This window comes from Zosterops lateralis, assembly GCF_965231275.1.
Source record: "Zosterops lateralis genome assembly, chromosome: 5".
Lineage (NCBI taxonomy): Eukaryota > Metazoa > Chordata > Aves > Passeriformes > Zosteropidae > Zosterops > Zosterops lateralis.
This window is the reverse complement of record NC_139766.1, coordinates 22,645,172-22,671,450: the sequence shown is the minus strand read 5'-3', so window position 1 is coordinate 22,671,450 and position 26,279 is coordinate 22,645,172. Positions and strand designations below refer to the sequence as shown.

The 26,279-nt window shown below is 39.3% G+C and overlaps 1 protein-coding gene across 4 annotated transcripts in view; it reads right to left on the bottom strand.

Annotated features, from left to right (window-relative positions):
* Positions 1–474: 474 nt before the first annotated feature.
* Positions 475–26,279, bottom strand: part of PGCKA1 (PDCD10 and GCKIII kinases associated 1) — a 41,497-nt gene continuing 15,692 nt past the window's right edge. Inside the window, exons 2-6 of one of the 4 annotated variants that reach the window (XM_083861731.1) lie at positions 22,439–22,488; positions 19,975–20,061; positions 17,311–17,365; positions 3,909–3,956; positions 475–2,846 (exon numbers count right to left, since the gene is read on the bottom strand). In XM_083861731.1, coding sequence (XP_083717857.1) covers positions 1,904–2,846; positions 3,909–3,940 — 975 coding nt within the window. In that variant the 5' untranslated portion in view covers positions 3,941–3,956; positions 17,311–17,365; positions 19,975–20,061; positions 22,439–22,488 and the 3' untranslated portion in view covers positions 475–1,903. Of the gene's footprint in view, positions 2,847–3,908; positions 4,022–10,419; positions 11,485–17,310; positions 17,366–19,974; positions 20,062–22,438; positions 22,489–26,279 lie in introns of those variants that run through there. The other 3 variants (XM_083861732.1, XR_014590135.1, XM_083861730.1) reach the window with 3 other exon arrangements.

Genomic DNA, 26,279 nt, shown 5'->3' with positions numbered 1-26,279 from the left:
CCTTTAACATCTTTTTTTACTTGAATTGTTTTTTATGGTTCATGTCATGGTGCAGCAAGGGGCTGCTGGCTCCCTGAGGCTGGGATGTGGGGAGCACTAGGGGCTCTCTGGGGATAGCAAGAGCCAGAGTCTGTCCCAGCCTGGGTGTGGGGCAGCCAACAGCACCAGGACAGCCCCAGCACAGGCATCTCTGGCTGGGTCTCTGGCTGGGCTGGGGGTGAATGAGGTCCTGGGCCCCAGGCAGGGCTGGGGGAGCCCTGGGATGGGCAAGGACACTCAGGACTGGTGACACTCTCGGTGTAACTCATTATTGGCAATGTGCTGACACCTTCTCTGACTTTCAGTATTCAGTAATCTTTGAAAGGCAAATGCATGTGTATGCACTTAGGAGGAGGCTTAGGAGGACCTATTAAAATAGGAAAGGGGTAGAGAAATCAACAGTACTACAGTACTTTAAAACATTAGAAAGCTTTTTTATTTTACAGATAAAATGTTGTGACTCTTGCCTGTAGCTGAATATAGGTCTCTAGAAGCTGAGACTTTAGGTTGTTTTAATTGCTCCTAGGAGTATCATTACTGTTTTGAGAAATAGAAATCAGCATATACTGTTGGCAAATACATAGTTGGTGTTTTCATTTATCTAATGAGGGCCGTATCTTACTGAACTTATTTAACGTAACTTTTATATTCAGAAAATACATAAAGTACAAAATCCACCAGATTATTTTTATATGGTTAAAAATTTATTAGGAGTTTATAACAAAAATGTAGAAACCTCAAAATTTCAGTATAAAATGTCAAGCCCTTTCTATTTCAACCATACTTTTGCTGAATTGGCAGCACCAAATTGGTCTCTACCTCCTTTTTTTCTCCCATTACAAATGCAGTCCCACCAAGAATGCAAGTATCCAATTTGGAAGCTCAGTCCCTTTCCTGATGTAAATTTAGGGACTAGAGCAGGGCAAAGGAGGAGTCTAGTTGGCTCTTGCTGTTTTCATATAAACAAAACACTTCTTGCTGGGGATGTTTGAGACACAACATGTTTGAAAACTATTGTTAAGACAGGTCATGTGTACCTGGAAAATTTAGTGGAGTTCAGAGGTTTCAGGCTGTAATTTTACAACAGTTTTAATTTCTCCAAACTAGTGGGGACTGAGTTTTGATCTCTCTCTGGCCTCCCTCATAGTGTGTATGCAATTCTCCTTTAGCACATTAAACCAACAGAAATTTACCCACTCTCTTGGATTTGGCTGGGCTTCTGCTGTTTTAAGCAATGGAGCAGCAACACTTGGGGTGTCAAACACAGTCAAGGGAGAGATGTGTGGGGAGAAATGATATTATTCTAATGTCAGGTACACATGCATAGATTTAGGCTTAATCCATAATGGAACCATAGCCACGGCAAAGTTCAGTCCAAGCTGCCTTCCCTATTTCACATTTCAGTAGATCATAGAACTTTGGCTGATTCATGTAGTTTTTTTCTGCTAATGATGAAAATCTGTGGTTTCTAACTCCGTGGCTTCAATAGTTCTATTTTAGATAATGGGAGTTTTGTGAACCTGGAACATGCAGTGTGCACAGACTCTCATGAGGAAAAAAAGGAAACACTTGCATGGGTCCAGGCAAGGTGAGTGTACAACTGAATATTCTGTGTGGAAGAAATGATGCTTTGCCCTCCTGCTTGGGCCCATAGAGAAGAGTATTGCCATTAGTCAAGGGAGCACTTCTGTACCTCAGGTGGTAGAAATTAAAAGGCTGTATAAAACAGCTGAAGGGACCGAGGTTTAGTCCCAACTCCTTTTATATATGCTGTTCATAACAGCTCCCCGTGTGTGCTATGTATTTGTTCATTTGGATCCAGAAATAACATCTGGATCTTATCCAAGGTATTAGAACAAACCATCTAGTACTCATCATCATCTTCTAGGTCTTCTCCTGCTGTTGCAGCTTCCAGTGCAGCCAGAGCTGCTGCAACTTCTGCATCTTCCTCCTCAATTCCTCCATTGACATCTTTGTGGTTGCTGTGTGTAGGTGCCTGTACAACTTTGGTAACAGCCACTGCAGTGATCCCACCAGTAAGGCTCTCACTCAAACTTGCAGAATCAGTTTTCAGAGGTTCATTACTGCTCTCTTTCACTGGCAAAGGTGGGATTACACAAAGGTCCTGGCCTTGTATTGCTGAAGCACTAGTGTTTTGGTCTGAATGTGTGAGGTTGACTGAAAAGCCATCTTTTTCAACATAGTTCCCAGTTTCATTGCTATTTTGGGGATAATCAATATCTGGCAGTCTTATGGCATTGTTTTCTGTCTCCAGTATTGAGTTTCCTTTGAGAATGATGCTGTCTTCTGCAGACTGGGAGTCTGGAATACTGCTAGGCACATTGCTGGCTGTCTTATTCTGACTGCTTGTGTCTAGGTCAAGTTCTTGTCCAGACCTATTTGATTTGGTGTAAAAGTCTCTATTGCTGGCTGAAGAAGCCTCTGACTGGCTGGAAGTTCCCTTTTCACTGGTTTCTTTCACTGGGCTTGTGTTGGGGTTGAGCATGGAGTGCTGAGCACAGGAGTTGCCACCATTGACTGCAACATCAAGCTTTGCAGCACACTTCACAAGGCCATCCTCTTGAGAATCATTGCCTCTGTGATTGCAGTGAGTTTCTGTTGTACTGTTTACTGGATTTTTATTTTCTGTTTTGTTTGCCTCATCCTTCTGGAGTTCATTTTTGGGTTCTTCATTTTCACTATTCTCTTTGAATTTGGATTTATTGCTGCCTTGTTCATTGTGTTTATAGCTGTTTACTTCATGAATGCATCCAGATGATTGTACTTCTTCTGGATCAAAGATATAGCTGGAGTAAGGAAAATTTGTAAAAGGAATGTTACTTATGATGTTAATTAACATAATTAGTAAAAAAAGATTAATCTTCCCTTTTAAATTGAAGATCTTGAGGAAGGAGTGTCACTGAACTTTAGCTTGGTTCCTGAGAATGAGTTAAACCGAATGCTGAATATGCTGTTGGCTGCTGTCTCCTGGGACTGATCATAACTAACCCCTGTAGTGAGATTCACCCGGAGCATAAGGAGGACATTGGAGAGCTGTGTGCTGGTCATTGCGTGTTTCCAGCCTTATTTTTTATTTTCTCTGGGGAGCTGATTAGCCAATGAGTAGTCATAGCATGGATTGTTAATTAATATGTCCTCATATAGCTGCTAAAGTATCTCCCATTTTTTCCTGGTGTTCTTTCAAGTTTTTTGTCCTCCTCTTGCACCCCCACCCCCGCCCCCCCGCCCCGACTCATTTTCTTCTTCTTGCTCTATAACTTCCTTGACTCTCGGCCAAGGGTCTCTCTCTTTTCTTTATCTTTCTTTTTTCTCTCATAGCACCATTTTCTCCCCAGTTCCTTACCTGTTCTACAGAAATGGCCAAGGGAAGTACGAACCCTCAAGTGAGGCTGAAATGTGGTCTTTATAAAAGTCCTTCTCTCTAGCGAGACTTTTAATATGGGAATTCTGCCCCAAACTAACTAAATTTAACAGCTATGATGGAAGCAAGAAACTGTTCATTTTCATTGCTTGGGAGAGAGGGAGGATCTGACATAGTGTGTGCTCCTTGTTCTGCTGAATTGAGGGAAGTTCATGCTACCTAAATTAGAAAAAACTTTACTAAAGAAGAGTTTTCAATGCAACACAATTCCTTTTGTGAGGTAGGAATTATAGAAGTGGACCTTAATTATAGTAAATTAAAAGGACTTTCATAAGAAGTCTGTATACCTATGCTTAAAGATGCTGTAAACTTTGAGAAAACTCCAACCTTTTACAGGGCTAATTAAAGCAACAGGTGTGGGGGAGCACAGACACATGGTTTAATGCTTTTGTTTTATTCAGTCTAAGCAATTCTTGTTCTATTGTACCTTTGTATCATTTTGCAGCATCTGCACCCCATCTGGATTTTCCTTAATCTGAAAAGAGAGAAAGGGAAGGCAAGGGAGAGACAGAGTAAGTGAAGCATTATGAAATTAATATATGAGAAATTGCATTGAAAATGGTGCTCATGTTTAGAAGGGTTTTGTTAGCTAAAAAGAAAGATGTCTATGCAAGAATGGATGGAGTACTGTTCAAGGTCTTTGTAGGTTGTTGTCTTGCACTGGCAATGGTCTTTAATGGGGGAAAAGTCCGGGGAACAATTTAACAATTCTTAGATAGCGATGTTCTCGCAAAATAGTTTCCTAAGCAATTTTATGATTTGGAGAATTTTAAGTCGGTGTGTTGGGTGTGGGTTGTTGGTTTGCTGTTTGGTTGGGCTTTTTTTTCCTTTTTTTCTTTTTTTATTTCCCCACTTGACACCTGTTGGTAAAGTTCTCTACCATGAATTTGCCCAGCTGTTTTTTGAAATGGTAAGCTGCTAGCATCTACTGCATCCTTTACTCAGTACTTTCACAGACCAACCTTGCCTGTGGGAAGAATCACCTGCTTTTATTTGACTTGAACCTTTTTTTTACTAGTAGTATTTGGTGCCTCATAATTCTTGTATTAGAAGAAATAGTGACCATCATGTCCAATTGTCACTATAGTAGAGGTCCTGTACTGTCCCTTCAGTGCTCATCTATTTAAATGTTGCCCATACTGACATTGTTTTGTGCATATGAACTGTCCTTGTGCTGTTCTCTAAGTCTTTTTGCATTTTAAGATCCTATCCAAATGAAGTGTGAGAACTACAAATGCAGAGATCTCAAGGTGTTTGAAACATGAAAGAAGCAGGTTTATTCTTTCCTAATATCTTGTTTCCAGTCCTTTGACCCTGTGACAGCTGCTGAGCATTGAGGTGACATTTTTGTGGAACTATCTCTTAGCGAGGCACAGACAAATTCCTGGAATGGGCATTTTGTTATAAGTAGTATGTTGCACCTCCATTTTACTGCAGTAAAATTCCAGAGTTTCACTACAACTATCAGACTGTGTTTTGCTACACCATTGCCTGATCCAGTGAACTATGGTTCTTATACAATGTCTTTATTATGAGAAGAAATGGTTTGCTGATTTGGACCCTTGAGAACATTCCTGTTCTGAATCTAAACTGAAGTCCCAGATCTGAACATCCAAAACCTCTAAAACCCCCAATATTCTTTATGGGTGGTTGTCGCTGTAGGACATGAAAGACTCCAAATAATTCAGAAGGCAAAAGGTATAGAAAAATAAGGGTTTATTTTCTAAATTCTTGCTACTTTTTATAAGGTGTTCCGATACAGACTTAACATGATTGGTGAATAGGAATGACACCTCTCTAATGCCATTGATTAAACTAAAGAAACAGAAAACACCACCTGGAGAAAGATTGTTTTGAGAAAGAATAGTTGTTTACCAAGATTGTTTTGAGAAGAAGCTTTCTTGAGAAACTTTTCCTTGGGAAAATTTTAGCAGCTGCTGGGCAGGCTAAAATCTCTCAGGCCCACAGGTGGTGGCTATCTTATTTCAAGAGAATAAGTCAGGACAGGTCGTTTAATATGTTTTGTCTGTTGTTATTCAGGCTCTTTTTTTTCCTCTTGAGATACTCTACAAACTCACATACTTCTGCCAATGCCTAAGGACAGTGGCTCATTTCCCATAAAACAGAAATTGATGAAGCAAGGTCAGGGTATTTTCTGGAGTAATATATTTACAAAACATCCAAGGAAAGTAATATTGATTATTCTTCTCAGGCATGGCTGAACTACACACTGGCAATTATGCTAGTAGAAGTGTAAATTATAGCAGTTCCCCTCTAAAATCTGAGTACTTCTGGTGTTAGCACTGAACTAAATACCTGATGTCTAATTCTTGGAGCCTCTAAGGCCCTACAGTCATTCAGGAGCTGGTTTTAGCCTAGGGTATATCTGCTCATACCTATGCTTTATGTCTTTGTGTACACATGAACTGTTCTGGAGCAGAAATTTCTATCAGAAGTGGCCACCCTGATGTAGCTGAGTGCTTGTTGGAATGGCTTTTAAGCCAGCTGTTTTGCTTCCTTTCCCTTGGTGCTGCTTCCTTCCCTGAATTGCAGTCTCCCTGCCACATTCCTGCTGACCATGTTCTGTGTATTCTCACCCCACACACCTCTGCAACATCATAGCAGGAATTCTGATACAGGGATTCTTGTCTGAAGGGGATTACCCACTGAAATGCCCACACAGCCTTTGGCTCAGCTTTAAAGTTTAGAGATTTGGTGAGCCCAGTTCTGATTTTTATGTAGACAAGCTGTAACAACAGATGTTGCTTTTAGGTGAGAGTGAGCCCTTCAAGTCAGGGTGCTTCTGCTTAGAGTTTTATCTGACAGATTTCCTACTGAGGGATTTTATTTACAAATTTTGTGATTTTTTTAAAAAGCAAAAAATACTGTGTATAGGTTTTAAGCATTGGGAAGTCCTAATTGGTGGCCTTTATTATGTTGTAAAGACATTTGTGATCATCATAGAAGGCAATTATAAATTGAAATTAGTGTTGTAGTTTTCAAAGAGAACACTTTCCTCTTCTTTGGTGTGTGTGTTTGTTGTTTTTCTTGGTTTTTTAAATTACAGCTGCTGTTGGAATTATCTCTGCAGCTACTGCATTATGCTTTTCCACTGATTAGTTACATCTGGATCTGTCCTGTGGCATGAATAAGCTATTGCATATGGAAAACAGTGTATGTTGTATTATCTTATGAATTATTTCACATCCCTGAAATAGGAATATACTTTTACAATGTCACTGTCGAACACTGGCTTTTTTTCCCGCCTTCCCTTCCATTTATGATAATCTTTCAAGTCAAGCTGGAAAATAATTCTGGGGAACAAATTGCTTTTATAGCATGAAAAAGCATGCTTTAATCCTACTTATCTTGTTTTAGATACCGAGCTCTAAAGACTTGTGTATTGTGTGAGGTTCATAGTTGCATTAATGGATAAATAATACTAATAAGCTGCTCTCTGGAGCAGTTTGAGTCAAGCAAGTGCTACAGGCTTGAAACAAAAGAGCATTAGAAACCTCAAGCAATGGATGATGATATGTTAACTGATACTGAATTTAGAAACATTGCATCCTTATTAAATGTTTGTTCTGTCAGATATGCCCTGCTGCTAAATTGAGGAGATAATTTCAGATAAACGTGACATGATGTGGAATGCTCTCTTGTAGAACACTTTGGGGGCTAGTTCCCCCCCCCCCAAAAAAAAGGCTGCCTGTCTAAAATGGCAGTAAAATCCTTTATTATTTATAGTCTCAGAAGTCAGATCAAACTGCCATTAATCCTTGATATTATTCTTTCTTGACCATGAAATTTCTGAAGGCCTGTAAAAGTCTGTCACTAGTTATTCCTAGCTACTTAATCCTGAACACTAATACATCACCTGGCATTAAAGCTCTGCATAAATGTTAAGTAGACATTATTTAGAAGTTTTTTTAGATGTGGACTGGACCACTTGGAGCATTTGGAGGAATGAGATGGAGCTGCTGAGGTAAAAGGAATGAAGGAGGCCAGAAATTAAATTTTTTACTGTCCCAAATCTTGAACTTGAATTTTTTAGCTTTTAGTAGCTGCTGAATCCCCTAAAGTGTGTCTCTGTGGATGAGCTTGTACCAGTTTCTACGAAATAATCAGTCTTGCAGTGAAGTTATGATCCTTCAGTGAAAGAGATGGAAGAAGACCAGTTTTGTGTGTTTACCCCGCCACCCCAGCAGACCTTTAGCTGACTGTGTCAAAAGAGTCTAGATATAATGTGCTTGCAATGTATTAAATAAGTGTTCACAGAGAGACAAGGAAGACCTGATGCTATGAAAGACTGATTTTCTTCCTTTAGAGCAATATGATACAGGAGAGCAACTTCTTTAAAAAGAGTTGGAAAAAAATTGCACGGTGAAAGGAGATGGTCTTAGTTTGAAGAGAGAAGGACACAAATCCCATCTGTAAAACAAATTCTGAAAAAGGGGAGGTGGTTGAGAACATTTATGGTGGCGCCTGCTCAGAGAATGAGGTGGGACTTCCTTTCAAGTGTGACACCTTGGTGAGGATAACAAGAATAATGTCTGACTCCAAACCCACAACCTTGTGTTTCAAGCCATAGTGTGCTTTAAGAGAAGTCTGCTTTTCTTTATCAGATTTGAGAAACACAAGGTATCTGACTTTAAATTATGTAATAACATAACTCATATTGTCTATTTAAACTGTGGCTGTATTATGAGTAAATAAAAGGCAAACAAGAGATAATGTCATGAAAAGGGAAGAAAAATATTTTTGAGTCATAAAAATGGTTTGGCACCTTTCTCAATATTCTTGGAAGTTTACATGGAAACAGAAAAAGGTCAGTCTTATTTTTATTCATGGTGTATTTTTTTTCTGTCCTGAGTTTTATTTTTAAATTCCTTTCAGACACCTCCAGGAGCAGAGGCAGAAAGCTGAGGAAGACCATATTAAAATAGCTTCTCTAGTAGATCTCAAACAGATAAATTCTGACTTTGGATCATTATTTTTATTCCAGTCTTTTTTAGTTTGTTTGGAGTTTTCAACCCACACACGCTGGTGCTTCTGTTGTTTGGCTTTTTACTCCTCCGTCCTTTCCCACTCTAGATTACCTTAGCAAGTAAGGAGGTTTTTCCTACATGGGTATTATCTGGGCTGATGAGCCTGAATGATGTATCTCCCAGGGGCCTGAGGCACCTCCTTCTGATGACTTTTTCCAGTAGAGGCATCTTTCAGACTTGATCCTGCCAGTGTCTTCCCCACTTTCCTATTGGTTTGCTGTGTTTTGCACTCCTCAGTGAAAGCTGTCCAGTCTGAGGATATTGCCCTGAGCTACCAGTCTCTTTGCAATGGACAGAAATCTGTGTTCATCAAAATTATGTCTGTCTGCCTCATTAATAACAAACACAATTTACTTTGTTGGTATTTTTTTGCTAACATAGATGCCAAATTCTAACCAGCTGGGAGACATATGCACAGAGGCAAGTGTGGGAAGAGAAAGTATTTGTAGAGAAAGTATAGAAATATGTGCAGAAGAAATATAGAGAATGTGGGGTGGGAATAACCTTAGAGAGCTCTAGAACCTGACAAGCTTCTCCTAACAAGAGGTGCAGTTTGCCTTCTATGCTCAGTAGGCATTCACACCTCTCAGAAGATTTCAGAGACTGTCCTCAGCATGAGATAGGTCTGACAAAGGCTCAGATGTGCCCCAGGCTGGAGGAAGGAAGTGCAATGTCCATGCTCATTGCAGGGCGGGTGGACGTGATGACCTTTAAAGTTCCTTTGAACCCAAAACATTCTATGAGTGTTTGTGTTACTGAGGCGTGGAGGCAGAGGAATAATTGATCTGGATGGCAGATAATATAAAAGAGGCACAGAAAAACTGTAGGAGGAGTGGCAGAGTTGAGAGGAACTATATTTAGAAATTTAGAAAGCTAGTAAACATACAGTAGAAAACATTACCAGCTTGTGCTAGAGGGGGAGAGAGAATAACAGAGAAAACCACGTAAAGAAAAAAAGATGAGGAACATAACTTAGACACATACTGTGCTGCCTAATCACTACTATTGGATGAATATAATCTGTAAGAACTGTCTTAAAATACAGAGAACACTTCAAATCCTGTGGGTTTTTCCCTGACCTTAGTCACTGTTTTGAGACCAGAGGGCCTCAGAACAGGTGCAGGCTTGGGGAGCAGGAGAACCCAAAACATCTTAGGCCCAGAATTATCTGAACAACCTGATCTACTTGAAGATGTCCCTGGTCATTGCAGAGGGCATGGGCTACATGACCTCTTCCAACGCAAACTATTCTATTATTCTATCATGGTCTGTGGAGAGCACAGTCTGTGCTCAAATCTTCACTGAGGCCAATACTTAGAGCTGGACTGAAACCTAATTTCATTTTTCCTGACTGAATCTTAATCTGGAAATTTATTTTAAATGTGGAGGGAATAACTCAACTGGCATATATATTTTAAAATAAATGAACTAAACTGAGGAACTGTAATATGATCCCTTATAGGAAGCAGATCCCACCTCATGGGCTATTTTAGTCTTGCTGGTTTTTGCTAGCTGAATTGACTTCAGTCTTTTTGTTCACACTTTCTTAAAATGAAGCACTGAGGTGTTGTTCCTGTGCTTCAGCCATCTTGCAGTCCAGCCCTAGTGAGATGCCTGGCTGTGCCATCCTGCTGCCAGAGTATGACCTGTGGATTGACTTTGAGTGACCCTGCAGTCCTTCCTATCTGTGCTGCTCAGCAAGAAAAGAAAACTGTGCAAGTGCTTTTCCTTGTGCAGCTTACTCTTCTGTTTTGAGGGAGGCAGGCTCTATATTTGGGAATAAGGAGTGTCAGTGTCTGTCAGAAGGAGCCTTTTGCTATCCAGCCAGCACAAGGTTATTATTATTATATAGTTGTTGTTAATTGTCCTATTTTTCTTTATTTCATGCAGCTGAGGAGCTGCACAGGTCTGTCAGCCACTTTTATTCTCCACTGAGTGTATTATTTGCCTACTGAACAGCTTGCATGCATTTCTAGTACAGCTAACAGTGAAGACAGAAGAAGCTGACACATCGAGACTCCTCAGAAACTTGTATAAAACTTCTTGACCCATGGCCTAACTACAGTGGTGACTTATGACTGTCAGTTTTCAATGTTTGGCTCCCATTGCCACCCTCTACTTCTTCATTTTCAAATTTAACCCCCTGTTTTTTACAGATAAATATGATCATTGCTTGAATGCAAATAATCCATACACTGTCATTAGTTGTTAAGACTGATAATGGATTTTTAAGGTGATTTTTTTTTCCCTTTCTCCCTGGTGAGGGTGACTCAAATGCATGGATTGTACATTGTACAAGATGGCTGATACTTTGCATTTTCATGACTAAAGTGTCAAACTTCTGGGTGATATTACACACAGACACTGTGTACAGACAATGGCTATTTATTTCAGTGAGAGAAGAATTTGATGTGCTCTGTGTGCTGTTCAAGACATGAAAGTTAATGTTGGTTTTGAGCGTGGGATTTAGTGATATAATTTAGGCTTCTTCCCAGTAAAGCCATGAAACTGATTTAGACTTGTGGTTTTTTCAAGGGAGAAAAGTGGTTTTAATCAGTCCAGTTATCAAAATCTGGGTCTTATTGATCAGAAGCATGTGTTGCTTGTTATCTGGAAAATTAAAGGAATCTCACAGTTACAGCCTCATAAATTTGGATGCTTTGTATTCCGACATGGAGTGGTGTTTTCATTACCGAGGAAGTAGGTCTGATACCACAAAATGTTTTTGCTTCATCAAGGTAATACATAGCAGAATAACTGAATCCTTAAATGACAAAGGTACGTGTGAAGTCATAGCAAGGGGCAAAGCAAACCAAGTGACACTTAAGCGCAATTGTTTCTAATTAGCACAATCCCACACTTTTCAGGAGATTAATAAGAAAAGTGATTTAAAGGTTCAGAGGGCTGGAGGACCTCTCCTCTGAAGACGTAATATGAAAGCTGGAGTTGTTCAGCCTGGAAAAGAGAAGATCAACTTTTTACATGGGTAGATAGTGATGGGGCAAGGCAGTACGGTTTAACACTGAAAAAGGGGAAATTTAGATGAGATGTTGGGAAGAAATTCTTTACCCAGAGGGTAGGGGGGCACTGGAAGAGGTTGCCCAGAGAAGCTGTGGATGCTCCATTCCTCAGAGTTCAAGGCCAGGTTGGATGGAGTCCTGAGCAATCTGATCTAGTGGGTGGCATCCCTGCCCATGGCCGGGGGATGTGAACTACAGTCCTTAAGGTCTCTTTCAAACCAAGCCTTTCTCTGATTCTATGAATGTCAAATACCCAAATAACAAATACTATACTTGCCAGATTGTCCTGAGGTGACTTTTTGATGCTTGTATCCACAATTGTCTGTTCCGTTTATGCTGCATATCAAGTTCTGCACCTTTGAGACTGTTTGAGGCCGAAGGGGGAGAAAAAGCAGCGCACAGTTTGTGTGCAGAGACTGCACTTGCTCCCCCGCATCCCTCACATGGACAGTGTTCTCTGCGGTGGACAGCAGGAGAGAGCTCGCCTTTGCTTTTAGTTAGTTTTTTGGCTAGTTGAGGCAGAGAATTCCCCAGGACTGTGGGGAGCTGTTCGGAGCTGCTGGGACTGAGGGCCCAGAAGAGCAGCGGGAGCTGTGGCATTGCATCCCTGGAGGGATGGGCAAGAGGCAGCGGGCCTCACAGGGGGACTGCACCTCACAGGGGGACTGTCTGACTTTGTCATCTCTTCAGAATGGCAAAAGGTGCTGTTGTTTAATATTGTTCATTTTTGTGCCGGTGAATGCTTTGCCTGTTAAACAAACAGGTTTTTTCCACTATTCTCCAAGGAAATCTTTCCCCGAACCAGCTAGGGGGAAGGGCAGCTTTAATTTGCTTTCTAGAGGGACCCCATTCGGAGGTTTCTTCCCTAATTTGCCCAAAACCAGGACACAGATGAACCATCAATATGGCATAGCTAATCACCAGAGTATTAACTCACCAAATAACCAGTGGGAATATGCTATCACAAATTTAACCTTTGTGTTGTATCATCTGAAAAGGTATACATGTATTAAGTGTTTATCCAGGAAATTTAGTAATAGTTGTAATTTAGTAATAGTAATATCCAGCAATAGTAATAGTTGACAAAAATATGCAGTTACTATGATCTTTGTTCCAGGAGCACAACACTAGCAGTCAACCCTAACTGCCATGTACATGAAATAGTACCGTAATAGAATAAATTGTGTATTATATCTTTGGATTGTTCATAACAGCATCCAAACTAGAGTAAATTCTCGTAGCTGAGAGGTGTGTCTACTGTGCAGGGGTCAATTGTGCCCCCTAATTGTGGGTGCATTCTGTGACGTAGGGGAAGAGCATTCTGCCTGTGTGGTGTCTGGCTGTGATCTGATGAGAAGCTGCTTTGGCAGGTGGGATAGTCAGAGTGGTAGAAATACCTGCCTACATTTGTTTTCTCAAAATGCAGAGAAAAGGTTAGATTCAGTGTGCTCTGCTTATACTAGAAAAATATGTGCTAATTATCTTACCTATGTGTACATATGCCAAGAAACTCTGCCAGTATAATTGGCAATGGCAGTACCTGCTAATTGTTACGTGCTAGTGTAAATAGTTCACCTGGAATGGGGAGAACCTGAATTGATGCAAATGCGACATTAGAAACTGCTCCACTTACAGGTGCTCTTTTCCCATAGCTCCAGACATCTAGTTGTGTTTTTATCAGATGCTGATGGGTTTTCTGCTCCTACATTGCCCCTTCCCATTCTTGCTTTTTCAAGCAGCTGTTTTGCACCAAACTAAGAGGCAACAGTGGGCAGGTCTCAAGGCAGGGAAGTTTGGGTGTTACCAGAACTGCCTGAGCACACCTGCTCTTGTTGTTTGTGGGTGTGTGGGCGGAAGGGAAAGGTAATGAGAAGTAGATGCTATCAGTTTTACAAAAGGTTCTATTTTGATATGTAACTGTTGGTCATTGCCTGAGCTGATAATAGTATGCATAGCTATGTTAAGTCTTGCTAGGCTCCTCCTCAAAATGACCTTCTTTTCAAACCAGTAAGGTCGGCCAGATCGTCCACTTACTCCTGGTGGCTTCCTGACCGTATTAGTCAGCATATGAAATGCCATGTTTCATTCTCATCATAGATTCCTATTTCTGCTCTGACAGTTTCGGGGTTTGTTTGTGTTATTGTTGTTGTCACTTTTGTTTTGGTTTTAGTTAGTTAGGTTTTCCTTGTTTTGTTTTTAAGAAGTCATTCTTGTACTGTTTCATTCACTGCTATCTCTGGTAGCTGTCAAGTGTTTTATAAACAGTTGAGAGAGTAAGACCAGCTCACATGGAAGGTGGACCTTTCTGTGAGGCATTATTGCTGCAGCAGAGTGCCCTAGAGAGCACAAGGGCTACCACATGAAGGTGATCTGAACATACAATGTTTTTCCTGTTATGCTGTTTGCAATTGATTTTAAATATTTATAAGATACTTTAAAGGAAATACATTCTCTCTGACTAGTTCCTCATCATTCACAGCACTAGGTCACAGAACATTTCCCCACCCACCTTATTTACCATACAAAATGATTGTTGTATTTTTAAAGAGTAAAAGGAAGAGTGGGGAAAAGGGTAAAACTCTCACAATCATTAGCCAGTTTGCGTAAAGGTAAATCAGCTATAGCTGGTAACATAAACTCATTCATTTCCTCTTCAGCTACGCTTATTTTCTACATTTGGTTTTACCAAACTTACATAGTCTAGTGTTTAAATTACTGAAGTTTATGTTTCTTGTCTTTTAAAATTATCAATTCCATAAAATATAATAGCTTGTTTAGTAGTGAAGCCTAAAACACTGAGTCCTGCTTAGTCCCATATTGTATTAAGGCAAACAGAAATGTGCTCCTTCCCAAGGGATTCATGGTCTAAATGTGTGACAAGGCAAACGCTGGGGAAGCAGATGGTCGTGTACATGTGAAAGAAACAATCAGCAGAGAAACTGTATTTGAGTCAGTAATTGTGTTAGTCTTTACCTGAGTGGGGATCTCTGGCAACACAAGAAGAGCCTCAAATTAGTTGTAACCAATTTTTATGTAACAGAGGGGCTGGTTCTGAAATGTCATTTCTCTTGAGAAGTTAAAGTGTCTCTATGTGATCTCGTGCAACTGTGTGCTTTGGAAAATGAATTCTTGGATTCCAGCATTTCACCTCAAAATCCTTGGTGGTATCCAATGTCTTCTTAAAACATTTAATATAGAAACTGCTTTAGAATCTGATCTTGAGATAGTGCTGCCATGGGTCTACAATTCACAGAGTTCCCTTGCTTTGTGAGTTTTTTTTTGCTTTTTTCCCAATGGCAGGCTCGAGCAGCCTGCCTCAGAACATGCCATCAAGGATGTGATTTTAATAGCTGTGAGATGTGTCTTAAAGACTGAGGGTCAAACTGAGCTGGGGATCCTAAATTACGATGGAATTCTCTAACTCTTTGAATACTGTGTAAAACAATCACTGCCTTTTCTGTGGTTTTGACTGGGAGTTGATGTGGGCGCTGTCTTCTGGCCTAGAAGTCACTTTTTCTTAGATTTCCATTTACAGAATCAACGGATTTAAGCCTGCTTAAATATAAAAGTATTTGCCAGATGAGGATTGTTTCTCAATTGCATATACATATATATATATATATATATATATATATGTAAAGGCTAATTATTTTAGCCTCCTGGAATAATTCCATTTTTATTGTATCAGGTTTATGGATGCTGTTATCAATGAGAAATCCTACTTGGGACATTAGAAAAATCAAAAATGTCAGACTGTGAGCATGAAAGCTACAAAGCTACAGCATACTGCTGTAGGATTTAGTCTATGACAAAAACTTGACAAGCCAGAATGCTTCCTAAGTATATTCTGAGGTCATTTGTTCTGTTCAGCCTGGAGGAGACTTGAAGGGAGACCCTATTGCAGTCTACACTTTTCTCATGAGGGGAAGAAGAGGAGCAGACACTATTTTTTTCTCTGTGGTGACCAGTTACAGGACCCATGGGAATGGCCTGAAGTTGTTTCAGGAGAGTTTAGGTTGAATGTCAGGAAAAGATTCTTCACCCAGAGGGTGGTTGGGCACTGGAACAGGCTCCTCAGGGAAGGTCTCACAGCCCTAAATCTGAGAGTTCAAGTAGCATTTGGACAATGCTCTCAGGCACGGGGTGTGACTCCTGGGGATGGTGCTGTGCAGGGTCAGGAGCTGGACTTGATGATCCTTGTGGGGCCCTTCCTACTCAGCTTATTCTGTGATTCTGTGGTTGTACCATGTATGTTGGCAGACAGTGCCACTCATTGCAGCATAGTAGCACTCTGTACACTATGAAATCAAGCTCTTTGTTGGCCCATCTGCTGGAAGCTGTTGTCTCTTGTATTTGCCTGTGAGTTCTGTGCAAAAATAATTTATTTGCCTTCTGCAGAAATTTAGGGCCAAAGATAACAGAACCTTTAAAATATGCTGCTGAAAGACTTTGAATCTTCAGGTGACCTTGGTGAACAGGAAAAGAGAGAGGTGGAGATGACATTTGTTTTGGATATTGTGAAATTCTTGTAAGTTAAAATAAGAAAATAAAACTTAGGAAATCAGCAATCAAGTCTAAGCAGCTTAAATCATGTAGTTCTGTCATTTTAGCTTATTGAAAACTCTTGGTTGCACATCAGTTCTATGGAAAGGCTCAGTGCTTCTTTGATTGTTTTTTTCCCCTGTTGAGTCTTTGGAAGTGGGTATGAAGAGACACTGCCAGTTTAGCAGGCCTTTATCCTTTACGTATGCAATACATTTTACTTCAGGGAGCAATATTCTGAAAATAGACTTGGATGTCCATAGAGATTGTTTCAAATACAGGATTGGAGTGTTTTGTGTATATGCTTTTGGGCAGGATTTAGGCCAGGCAGGATATGTGATCTCAGCTCTGGTATTCAACTGAAGCTCAGTGTGCCCAAAAATCATCTTGTCCTGAATATTTCAGATGCTTCTGATTTGTTTATATCATATGAAATATTGCTAGTGGCAGGTATTGTGGTGGTATTGTTGTAATGCTCAGAACATCAGTATCTCTTAATACCAAGAAAATTGGATAAAGCCATAAGCAGTTAGAATGAGTCAGTGATTCTCTTCTGTAAAAACAAAAGCAAAAACCTAATCCAGCAAAACCTTGCCCTCCACGAAAAAGAAACCAGCACCAAAAAACCTCCAAACAAAATAAATTCCCCCCCAAATCTAACACATTGACTAAGGAAATTTCTTAAAATTGTCAGGATGTTGTGCTTTTGTGTTTGACCATTTAATGGCATAACATGCAGCTTTTTATAGGGAAACTCTTAGAAGTCAGTGTGCTCTCCCTCTCAAACCAAATTAATCTTTATGTTTTCCAGTTGGTTCTCTTTTCCCAAATCTCCCTCTTTCCCTCACTTTCCTTCCATTCTTCTTGTTCTTCCCATACCATTTGCCTGCATTTTCACATTTTCTCATGCCATTTTTCACCTGTGTTAACTGTCTTAGATTGATTCAGTTTTGTATTCCTGTATTTTTTCTGTACAGTGTATTTTTCTAAACTTCAGAGTGGAAATTGGAAAGCTTTTATTTGCTACACCAGGGAACTTACGGTTGGAAAGAAAGACTTCTGTTCTGTCACTAGTGCTTATCACAGCTGAGCATTGTCATTAGAAAATACTGTGAAATACTGTAGGGAGAAGTGGTTTATGTTGTGGAATGCTGAGGTTACAATAGTGAATGGCCAGTAACTTTTAAACCTACACAAGGAGAAAAAAAAATAATCCTACCTTTCCGATTGTACTCCATCGACTGCTTGAAAGATTTGTTTTAAATGTCTTGGTCCTGCAATAATAAAACACCTTGCAAGTGGTTTCTTCATGTGCACAGATAAGTAAGAAGGATGCTCTGAGGCATTAACTGTCTACAGAAAACAGTGTGGAAATAGAACAACCTCCTCTTGGTACCATTGTGAATTTTAAATTTAGACAGCAATCAAATAAATCACTTGAGTAGTATGCTCATCCCCTTGAGCTGAACTGGAATGCTAACCTGCTTAAAGTGAGCATAAGCTTTGCTACAGTGGATTAGGACTCATGTGAAGTGTTTAAACAACAACAGTAAAATTAGAAAACTTTCAAATATGCAGTATTATGGGACTTTTTTTCCTATGTGTTTTCTTTTTCCTTTTTCCTTCTGGGAGCCAGGATATTTATAGTATCAGTTAAAACTTCATGTGTGTTTGTCAGAACTTCACCCTTCAGATCTTCACGAACTTTGAAACTTAACAAATGCTAGTGGCATTGCAATAATGTTCTACATACTGGTAAAGCTGTTGTTCTTTCAGACATGTGCTCCAGCTAAATGGAAAGCTCAGCAAAATATTTTGTATCAAAAATTGCTAAAGAGACAAATAAATTAATGAGATAATTGTAGAATTAGAGTATAACAATCTGCAGTGCAGATGCCTTTTCTCCAATCAAAATGCAAATATTTTCAGTGTTTCCTGAAATGTGAGCCCATGAGGATTTGTGTGTGCATGCAAACCTATAATGACCATTAATCACCAAGTCGAGCTCATTTCTGTGAAATGGGCAACGTGTTTTGCTGTGGGTTTTAGAAACTGGGCCATGTGTTTTCTTTCATTCTCAGCATCTCTCTGTGTGAGTGATATCCATACAGAGTTACGCTTCACCATTCTTGAAACCTGCAAGGCTTTGCTTGTAAGAGAGTGAAATTTTTATTGTCCTTGAGATCCCTTTCAGCAGAACACTCCTAGGATCTAAGCCAGGGTAGTTCATTCCTGAATTCAACATCCATGGACAATGGGGCTGGGAAGTACCAGGCAATAAGGACAGTATGTGCAACATGGTTATTGCTGCTTCTGCTCTTTTTCCTCTCATTTGCTCTCATTGCATACATATTCTTTGCAGTTATAATTTGCAGAATTTATGTATAAACTCTGACAAGTTCCTATAAAATTTCACTATCTAGCTTCCAGGTTTGAAAGTACCCCCGGCCATATATGGAGTTTCATGGTTGCTGTTTGGCTACAAATTCAAGAGGACAACACTGCATAGTGTCTGACCCATGGGTGACATTTAGAAGACATTCTATTAAAAGCCTGAAATATGATTGAAAACTAAATGCAAATTTAAATGGCCTGGATATCTGATGTGACTCATTGCTAAGGAGAACCTGGGATTCATTAAGCCTTGATTCACTCAGTTGTTTTGTTGCCCTTAGAGCAAGTCACTTAAGTTGTGCTATATGTCACCATTTCATGTCCTTCTCAGAGCTTAATGTTTGTGCTGCACTTTGAAGATTTATAGCCCTATTCAATCTTACTATACTGTTGCAAAGGGTTGAATGTTTTTGTGCATCTGTTAAAGATGTGATCAGTACTTTATGTGAAGTGAATAATAAAACTTATGAAGAATGAGTCATAGCGTGTTCCTGTTTTTATGCCACCTTTTACTGGGATCATTTTATGTCCTTTTTGCATTCTATTTTTTTTAAATATAGCTATCATTACTAATTAGTTAGAAGATTCTTCCTTTTAATTTTTGTTCAGATCTCTAATAATCATACTTGCAGTATAATTCTGTCTTGATGTCATTATTTGTTTTGCGGAAGCCATGGCCTAAACATTTATGCATGCAGTGAAAATAAAATTAAAAATAAAATCCGTTGTCCAGTTATGAAAAGATGCAGATTTGATGTTACAAATTCAAAAGAGGTAGCTTGTTTAACTAAACTTTCAAGTGTATTCTTAACTGCTGTAAATTCCTTTTGTCTGTTTAATGAATTCTGAAGTAGTAAGTTAGCTATAGGGTTTTCATTTAATTTATTATCAGGTTTTGTTTATTTTGTTTATTCTAGGAAATTCCTGTAATTCTGTAGAAATGTAAAATGAAAATGCCAGAAAGGATAGCTGCTGGGAGTCACAGCTGTTGGTAAGTTGTCAGCATACTCCTTATATCATATCCAGTGATAACTGGTTTGATTGTCAACTTCTGTCTGATGTGTGTAATTGCCTTTTGACCCCAAGGTAGACAAACCATTCTGTATTTGTTCTTAAACTTGCGTTAAAAGTATCTTTTTTTTTCATTGTATTTGGACCTTTTTCCTTTTCTGGTTGCTCATAGTTTGGAGAATGGCTGTTAGTCCTATAAATTGCATTCAGACATCTTAATTAAATACCCTTTTTAACATCATCCTTGCTTAGCAACATCCTTTCTGAGATATTCTGGGAAACTTAATACTTGTCTGGTGTGTAAAACAGTGTTCCTAAATCAAGGCATGTTGCCATATCCTGCTTGCTTCTTGCTTATGTTGTTTAATAGTTTTTATATTACTCTCTTTGAGACAGAAACATGAACCCTTATATACCTAGTCACTGCAGCTTATTGCACAACACAATTGTGAGACCCAGTCTTTGGAATATGGCTTACCATGCTGGTGCAGATTGTTGAAGTGAATAGTGTCTACATGGTTGTCATGGATCCAAGCAGCAAGTAGTTTTCACATTCCAAAATAACCTGGAATTTAAACAAAATCTTTAGGCTCTCAGAAGCTCATATTAGCATTTTCCATTTCATTTAGTTGCTGAAAACATGCTATCTCAAAGTCATAAAACCAAAATGAAAATGAAATTATTTAAACCTGCTTTGGCATAGACCATAGGTATGCTTCAGATCCTGGGTGTGTTTCCTGCTGAGCAAAATTAACTTTATGACACAGTTATTTGAGCAGTTATTTCCCTAGTCACCTTCATGTGCTGCTCTTGAATTTCTTTCTAAGCTTTTGGTTTTAAAAGTTGTGTTTGTCCTCCACCGGAAAGGTGCATGGGGTGCTGCATTCTCTGAGCAGGCTGGACAGTTGTCACTCTGATCCAGCTGTGGTCCTGCTCCATGAGGAGCTCCCACCCCGAAACTTTCAAGCACAGAAACAGCCTCTCTTTGTATAACCCGTGAAGTCAATGAGCGCTTTTCATAAGAAAAGTCTCCCTCACCCTAAGGATCTAAGAGAGCTAACATTTTTTTACTCAAATAATGCAGGGCTTAACTCGTTCTTTCTGGAAATCATAACTTGGTCTTCCAAGCTGAGCTGAAGATCGATTAGTTGTAGACACTAGGTGCTTTCCTTTGTTGATAAAAAGTGCTGGAATTCTATGCTGTCCCCTAGAGTTTCACCAAATGCTTAGCTATCAAAGTGGTTTTAATTGCCCATTTATTTCAAATGCCCTGAGGTTTGCATTCCCCTCATAGTTTCTTTCCTTTCTCTAACAACCTTGGCCCTTGTGCTTTTGTGGTACCATTCAAGTATTTTCTCTGCTGCAAAGTCTGTTGTCCAATAGCTTTTTTGGGGGTCCTTTTGATGAGGACAATTCTTAATTGCAATTTAATTTTCAGCGGAACAAACCTCTGATTTCCATGCATTCTTTGTGATTGTGCCCATGTGTTTCATTATGATTGTTTAGATATGGTTGTATTAATGTGTTCTCACTGCATTTTGATGGTAAAACTCTGATTAACCTTGCTAGGAGTGGATTCAAAGCCTTTAAGATTCCTTTAAGATTCTGCTCTAAGTTCCAGAAAAGGAGCAGTTTTGTAAAATTGAAGTGGAATTTGAAAATCCTGAATTGTTTCTATGAATTCAGAGTGAAGAAATAATCTTCCAACTGTCAAATCTTCCAACTGCACACTTCTCTCTTAGACTCTATAGGGATGAGAAGAAGGAAATGTAGGTAACTATAGTTGTCTTGGGTCTTGGTTCACTGAAGGAATTGAGGAGGAAGATAAATGAATAGTCAGTTTTATTTACAAAAAGTACATAGGAATTATAATCATGTTGAAGTTATTTTTTCTAGCAAACTTTCTTGAATTTAATTTTTTATATATATATCAGTATGTCAGCTCTTGAATTCTGTCATCACATTGCTCCTTGTAAATATCAAACTTGTCACCAACAACATGAAGAATGTAAGCAGGTAAGATGCCATGCACCAGTTAACATTTAATAAAGGTAGTTTAACAATTCTTTGAAATCTGACCAATCTCTCCCATTTATGAAGCACCTCACCAGTAACTAAAAAGGCCCAGGTTATTTCCTGAGTGGTAAAAACAAGCTGACAAAAGGAGAGATCTTGATTAACAGCTGAAAATAGGCTTTTTGAAAGAGCTCTGTGGTCTTGCCAGTTGTACAGGAGTTTTCTGGAGAATTACTAACTTTCTATTAGCTAAAGCACCTTGGGATAGTGTTGTCTGTTTACTCGATTCTGCAACCCGTTATCACGTGCCCATTCATGCTTAGATAGAGGCTCTTAGTCATAGTCACCTGTTAGTGAGGCCCCTTTGGGTCACTGGTAGAAAGAGTTTTATGTTCTGTTTGCTCCACCACTTTTATAGACCATGCTGGATACTTTTTATTTCTTCCTGGTAACTAGTGATCATGAGCTGTTCTAGATGGCAGTATCCTTGTTCCGGGCAGGCTTTCTGCTGTCTGGGCTATGAATCACAACAAAATAAATTTGCCTTATGTTTAACAAAGTGTTGCACAGAATGATAAAATGATTGATTGAAAGGGAGATCCAGGGAGGTCTTTCTGGCCTAGCATTTCACTCTGTCAATATAGGTCAATATAGGTCTACAGCGTGGTATGAAACATGTAACACCCACGTTTAGCTCATTATTGCATGGAAAGCTTTGATCTTTTTGGCCATGTCTGCCAAAGCAGCATATGGCTCTGCTGGGCAGGTAATGCAATGTCAATATAATCTGTCTATGTTTATATAGTTTTTTTTATTAGTAAAAGTCTTGCAGGAGCCAAGGGTGAAAGTTCAGTACCCAAAATTTTCCACTTCTGTAACGATTTCCTATTCCTAGCTGGTGTATTAAATGCCTTCTGATCACTTACCTCCAACTTTCAGCCCCAAATGCTAGCAATCTGCCTCCTGTTTAAAGAACCTAGAAGAAGAAATAAACACATTGCTATATTGCTGTATATTTGCATATATCATTATGTGCAATATAGAGACATTGATATTCCCTCTAGAAGGAAGTGTTTGTGGCAATTTCCCTAGGTCTGTTATTAGAGATTTTTTTTTTCTTACTGTAGATTACACTGTTCTACAGGTGCCACTTTCTCATTTTAGAGTTTTTGTTGTTAGGACAAGTAAAATAAAAACTGGATAAGAAATATTTTATGACTGGAACCTCTTACAGCTTTATCCTACAAGTTGCCTGGGCAGGCACAGGGATGTTGGATACACAGTTTCAGTTGCACTATTCAGTCAGCACTGAGTCTGTCCGTGACAGACATTCTCTTCATGGAACAGGTTATTTTTCTTCCTTTGTAGAAACTGAGGATGTGCAGCCTTTTGTATGTTTAGAATCTGAGAAATCAACCTGTCCAGATGCTTCAAAATTAATTAATGAGAGGGAGTGAGCAAAACCAGTTCCTGCAGCTGTCAGTGCCCATAAATCATCTCTGCTTTTTCTTTTGAAGCAGGACAAGAGCATGAATTTAATTAATGGGTTTGACTTGCTCTGGAAACACACAGTAGAGAAATTGCCCTACCCACACGCTGAAAACATACAAATGTTATTGTGTATTTACTCCTGAATGCTTTCCCACATCATTGTGCTAGATACAGTTGAATGCCTCAGGCAGGTGGCAAAGCAATGACTGCAACAAATCCTTGTTCTTTGGACACCCAGATCAGAGGAGCAGCAGGTTAGCCCCTGTTTTCTTGGTTCCAGCCGACTTCTGCTTAACAAAGGCATTAGTTATGACTGCTACAGAAAACTCCAGGGAAAGGAGTGGGTTTGTCAGTTGACTGGGAATTTATTTATAATATGAAAAAAAACCACAACAAGTAGATTTTTTCTGCCACTCTGGTTAAAAGAAAAAGGGAAAAAAAAAAAATCTCTTTTTTTAAAAAAACTCTCTGCAATGGATCACCAGGAAATGTCTCTGCGTTGTCTGATTTTTATTGTATTTTTAGTTCTACCTTATTAAGTGCAAAGAGACACACAAGGCTAGATGAGACCCCAGTTCAGTGCTGTGGTCAGCACCAGGTACCTCAAAAGGAATTGTGAAAACACCCTTGGTATTATGGGAGCTGGAATTACATAACATTTACATCACATTGATCATGGCTTTAAGTCTCTTGTGTCTGAAGGCTTACAGTCTCCTAGAACGTTTAATTTGTTAAAAGTTAAATTTGATTTTGTCATGGTCACTGTTGTGATGCTGGATAGTGTTTAGGTTTTTTTCTATGGAAACTCATTATACTCTTTCCTTTGGTAAGAAATTTATAGATGGCAATTGCCCAGACTTGTTATGCTGGAGGAGGAATTTTGTTTGCTCTCAGGCTAGTTCCTTTTTTGACCTCACCGAATGTTCCCCTTTATTTATGTTGTTATGTAACAAGATGGCTACACTTTCCCTTTAGTCGGCAAAGTATAGGATTTCACTGTCTAGACAGCTAGAGGACTTGAAAAAAATGTGTACTAAGAAATGTGGCTTTTTTTTTTTTCTTTTAAATAAGAGGGAGTTATTCAGAACAACATTATTTGAGCTCCTCTATAGAGATGGGACTTTTGGTTAGTGTGGATGTCTGAGATGTGGAGATAATCTCCAAGTAAATTGGAGGATAGTGGTTCTTTATTCAAATACTGAAAAATAAGCTTGAAAATACTGAAAAAATGGTTGAATGTTGGTTTATATGCTCTACACCCCATGTTTACCTACAAGTGAGAAAGCATTCTGAAAAACATAGGTGCAGAATGGCATTCACCCTCCTATAATTGCTTGAACCATGTGATGTACTAAAGGTATCAATTCTTGCTATTTTCTTGTTTTTGTTGTTGCTTAGAGAGTCTTCTGGGAAAGGATGTTTCTGGGGCTTCAAAGAAAACTGGGCCATTAAAATTCAGGACAACATTGCCAGACTTGTAGTGAATGCATTTATGAATATTTACCTGGAAGTTAAGATTTGGAGTAAGTGTTAGGAGTGCAAGCCACTGAACATTTGAATCCTCAAATCTCTCTTCCCTTCCCTATGATGCCCACATCCTGACAAAATCCATGAACCTTGTTTTTTAAAAATTCATGCCAAAAATATCCATGACAAATTTAAGTTAAAAAATGCTTATTGAACTGTAATTTACTGCTCTTTAGCCATCATTGCTGTGTGTTCTAGTATGCCTCCTCCATGGCAATGGACCTTCCTTCAAGGGGAAGAAACTTGTTTGGTCCTTAAGCTTGGTGAAGTTGGACTGTGAATCAATTGTACTTGAATGTTAAACTTGGCTCTGTATTGTTCTATTACTTGATTGCTGAAGCCTCTGACAAATTAAAAGCATTATGATTGTTCACAATTGTAGCAACGTATTTGTATAACAGGCCATTTTGATGCCCGAGCCAAACTGATTGTGAGTAATATTATCAAACCACCTGCAGTTTTGTTGTTGAAGCTCTCAGGAATTCATCAAAGTTACTAAAAAAATCAACAAGATCAAAAATAAAAAGAGAGCCTAAAAAAAATCTGCAAAAAATGTAAACCCTAGATAAAAGAAGCATAACGTAAAGATAAATGCTTGACCAATTAAATGCCCTGAACAATGTATGCCTCCCTCATGATGAAGCAGCTTAGCCAACCCCAAAATATGTGCCCACATAGACAGTAAACCTAGAATCTGTATCTAGTGTGTAATAAAAACAATAAACAGCTTCTATCAAAATAATATTGATTCAGTTATTCAATAACCTATTTCCCCCTGCACACAAGCATACCCTGAGTTGAACTGTTCACAGAGTCATGGAATATTTTGAGTTGAAAGAGATCCACAAGGTTCATTGAGTCCAACTTTTAATGGGATGGCCTATAAGGGATTGAACGCAGAACCTCAGCAGTATTAGCACCATGCTCTATCCAACTGAGCCTGTCTCACCTGTCTCTACCTTGTGCCAGGAGCTTTGTGGGGATGCACTGGGGGAAAGGCTTTTCAGCCTTGTGCTGTAGGGGAAAACAATAAGGATCAGTGCTAGACTGTAATGGCTGTGGTGTCACCAAGCAGTAAGAGATGACTTACAGCTGGGCAGAGCCAAGGACGTGCTGTAAGCCTGACCTCATGTTTCCGTGATGCTCTGCTCTCTGCAGGCCCTCTCTGTAGACCTGCTGTAATATTTGCTTGCCCTTACTGAGAAGCTTGTGATGTCTATATTCTTACAACAAATCATGTATTTACTGGTGGAGGAGAAGGGGAGATGTGTGTGCTGTAGATGTCTCTTTCCACTGCCTTTTTCATTAAAACTGTCTGATGTAGCATGTACTACCTGATGCAAATATATATATTGCTAGCTAATCTGAGTTGCAGGTATCTTGTTTAGGGCCTATTTCTGTAAACAGTATTCCCAGACACCCAGGCATCTCCCAGTCTCTGACTGTTTTCAGGCAGTGGTGCCAAACAATGTCTAATTTAGCTACAAAAATTAGTAAGGTTTCTGAAGAGTGTAATGCACTGTCAAAAGCACTTCTGTTGGCAAAGAGCCATGGGGAGCCATCTCTAGAAATAGGGTCAACCTCTCATGTTTTTGAAGATGTGGAAATGGATGACATTAAATCATGGGCTATAATTTAGACAGTGAGAAGTCTGCAGGCTGATTCTGTAAGAAGAAAAATCCCTTGAGGAAATACATTATGTCTATAGTCCTGCCAGTCAGAAGATTAGTCAGTCAAAAACTGACTTAC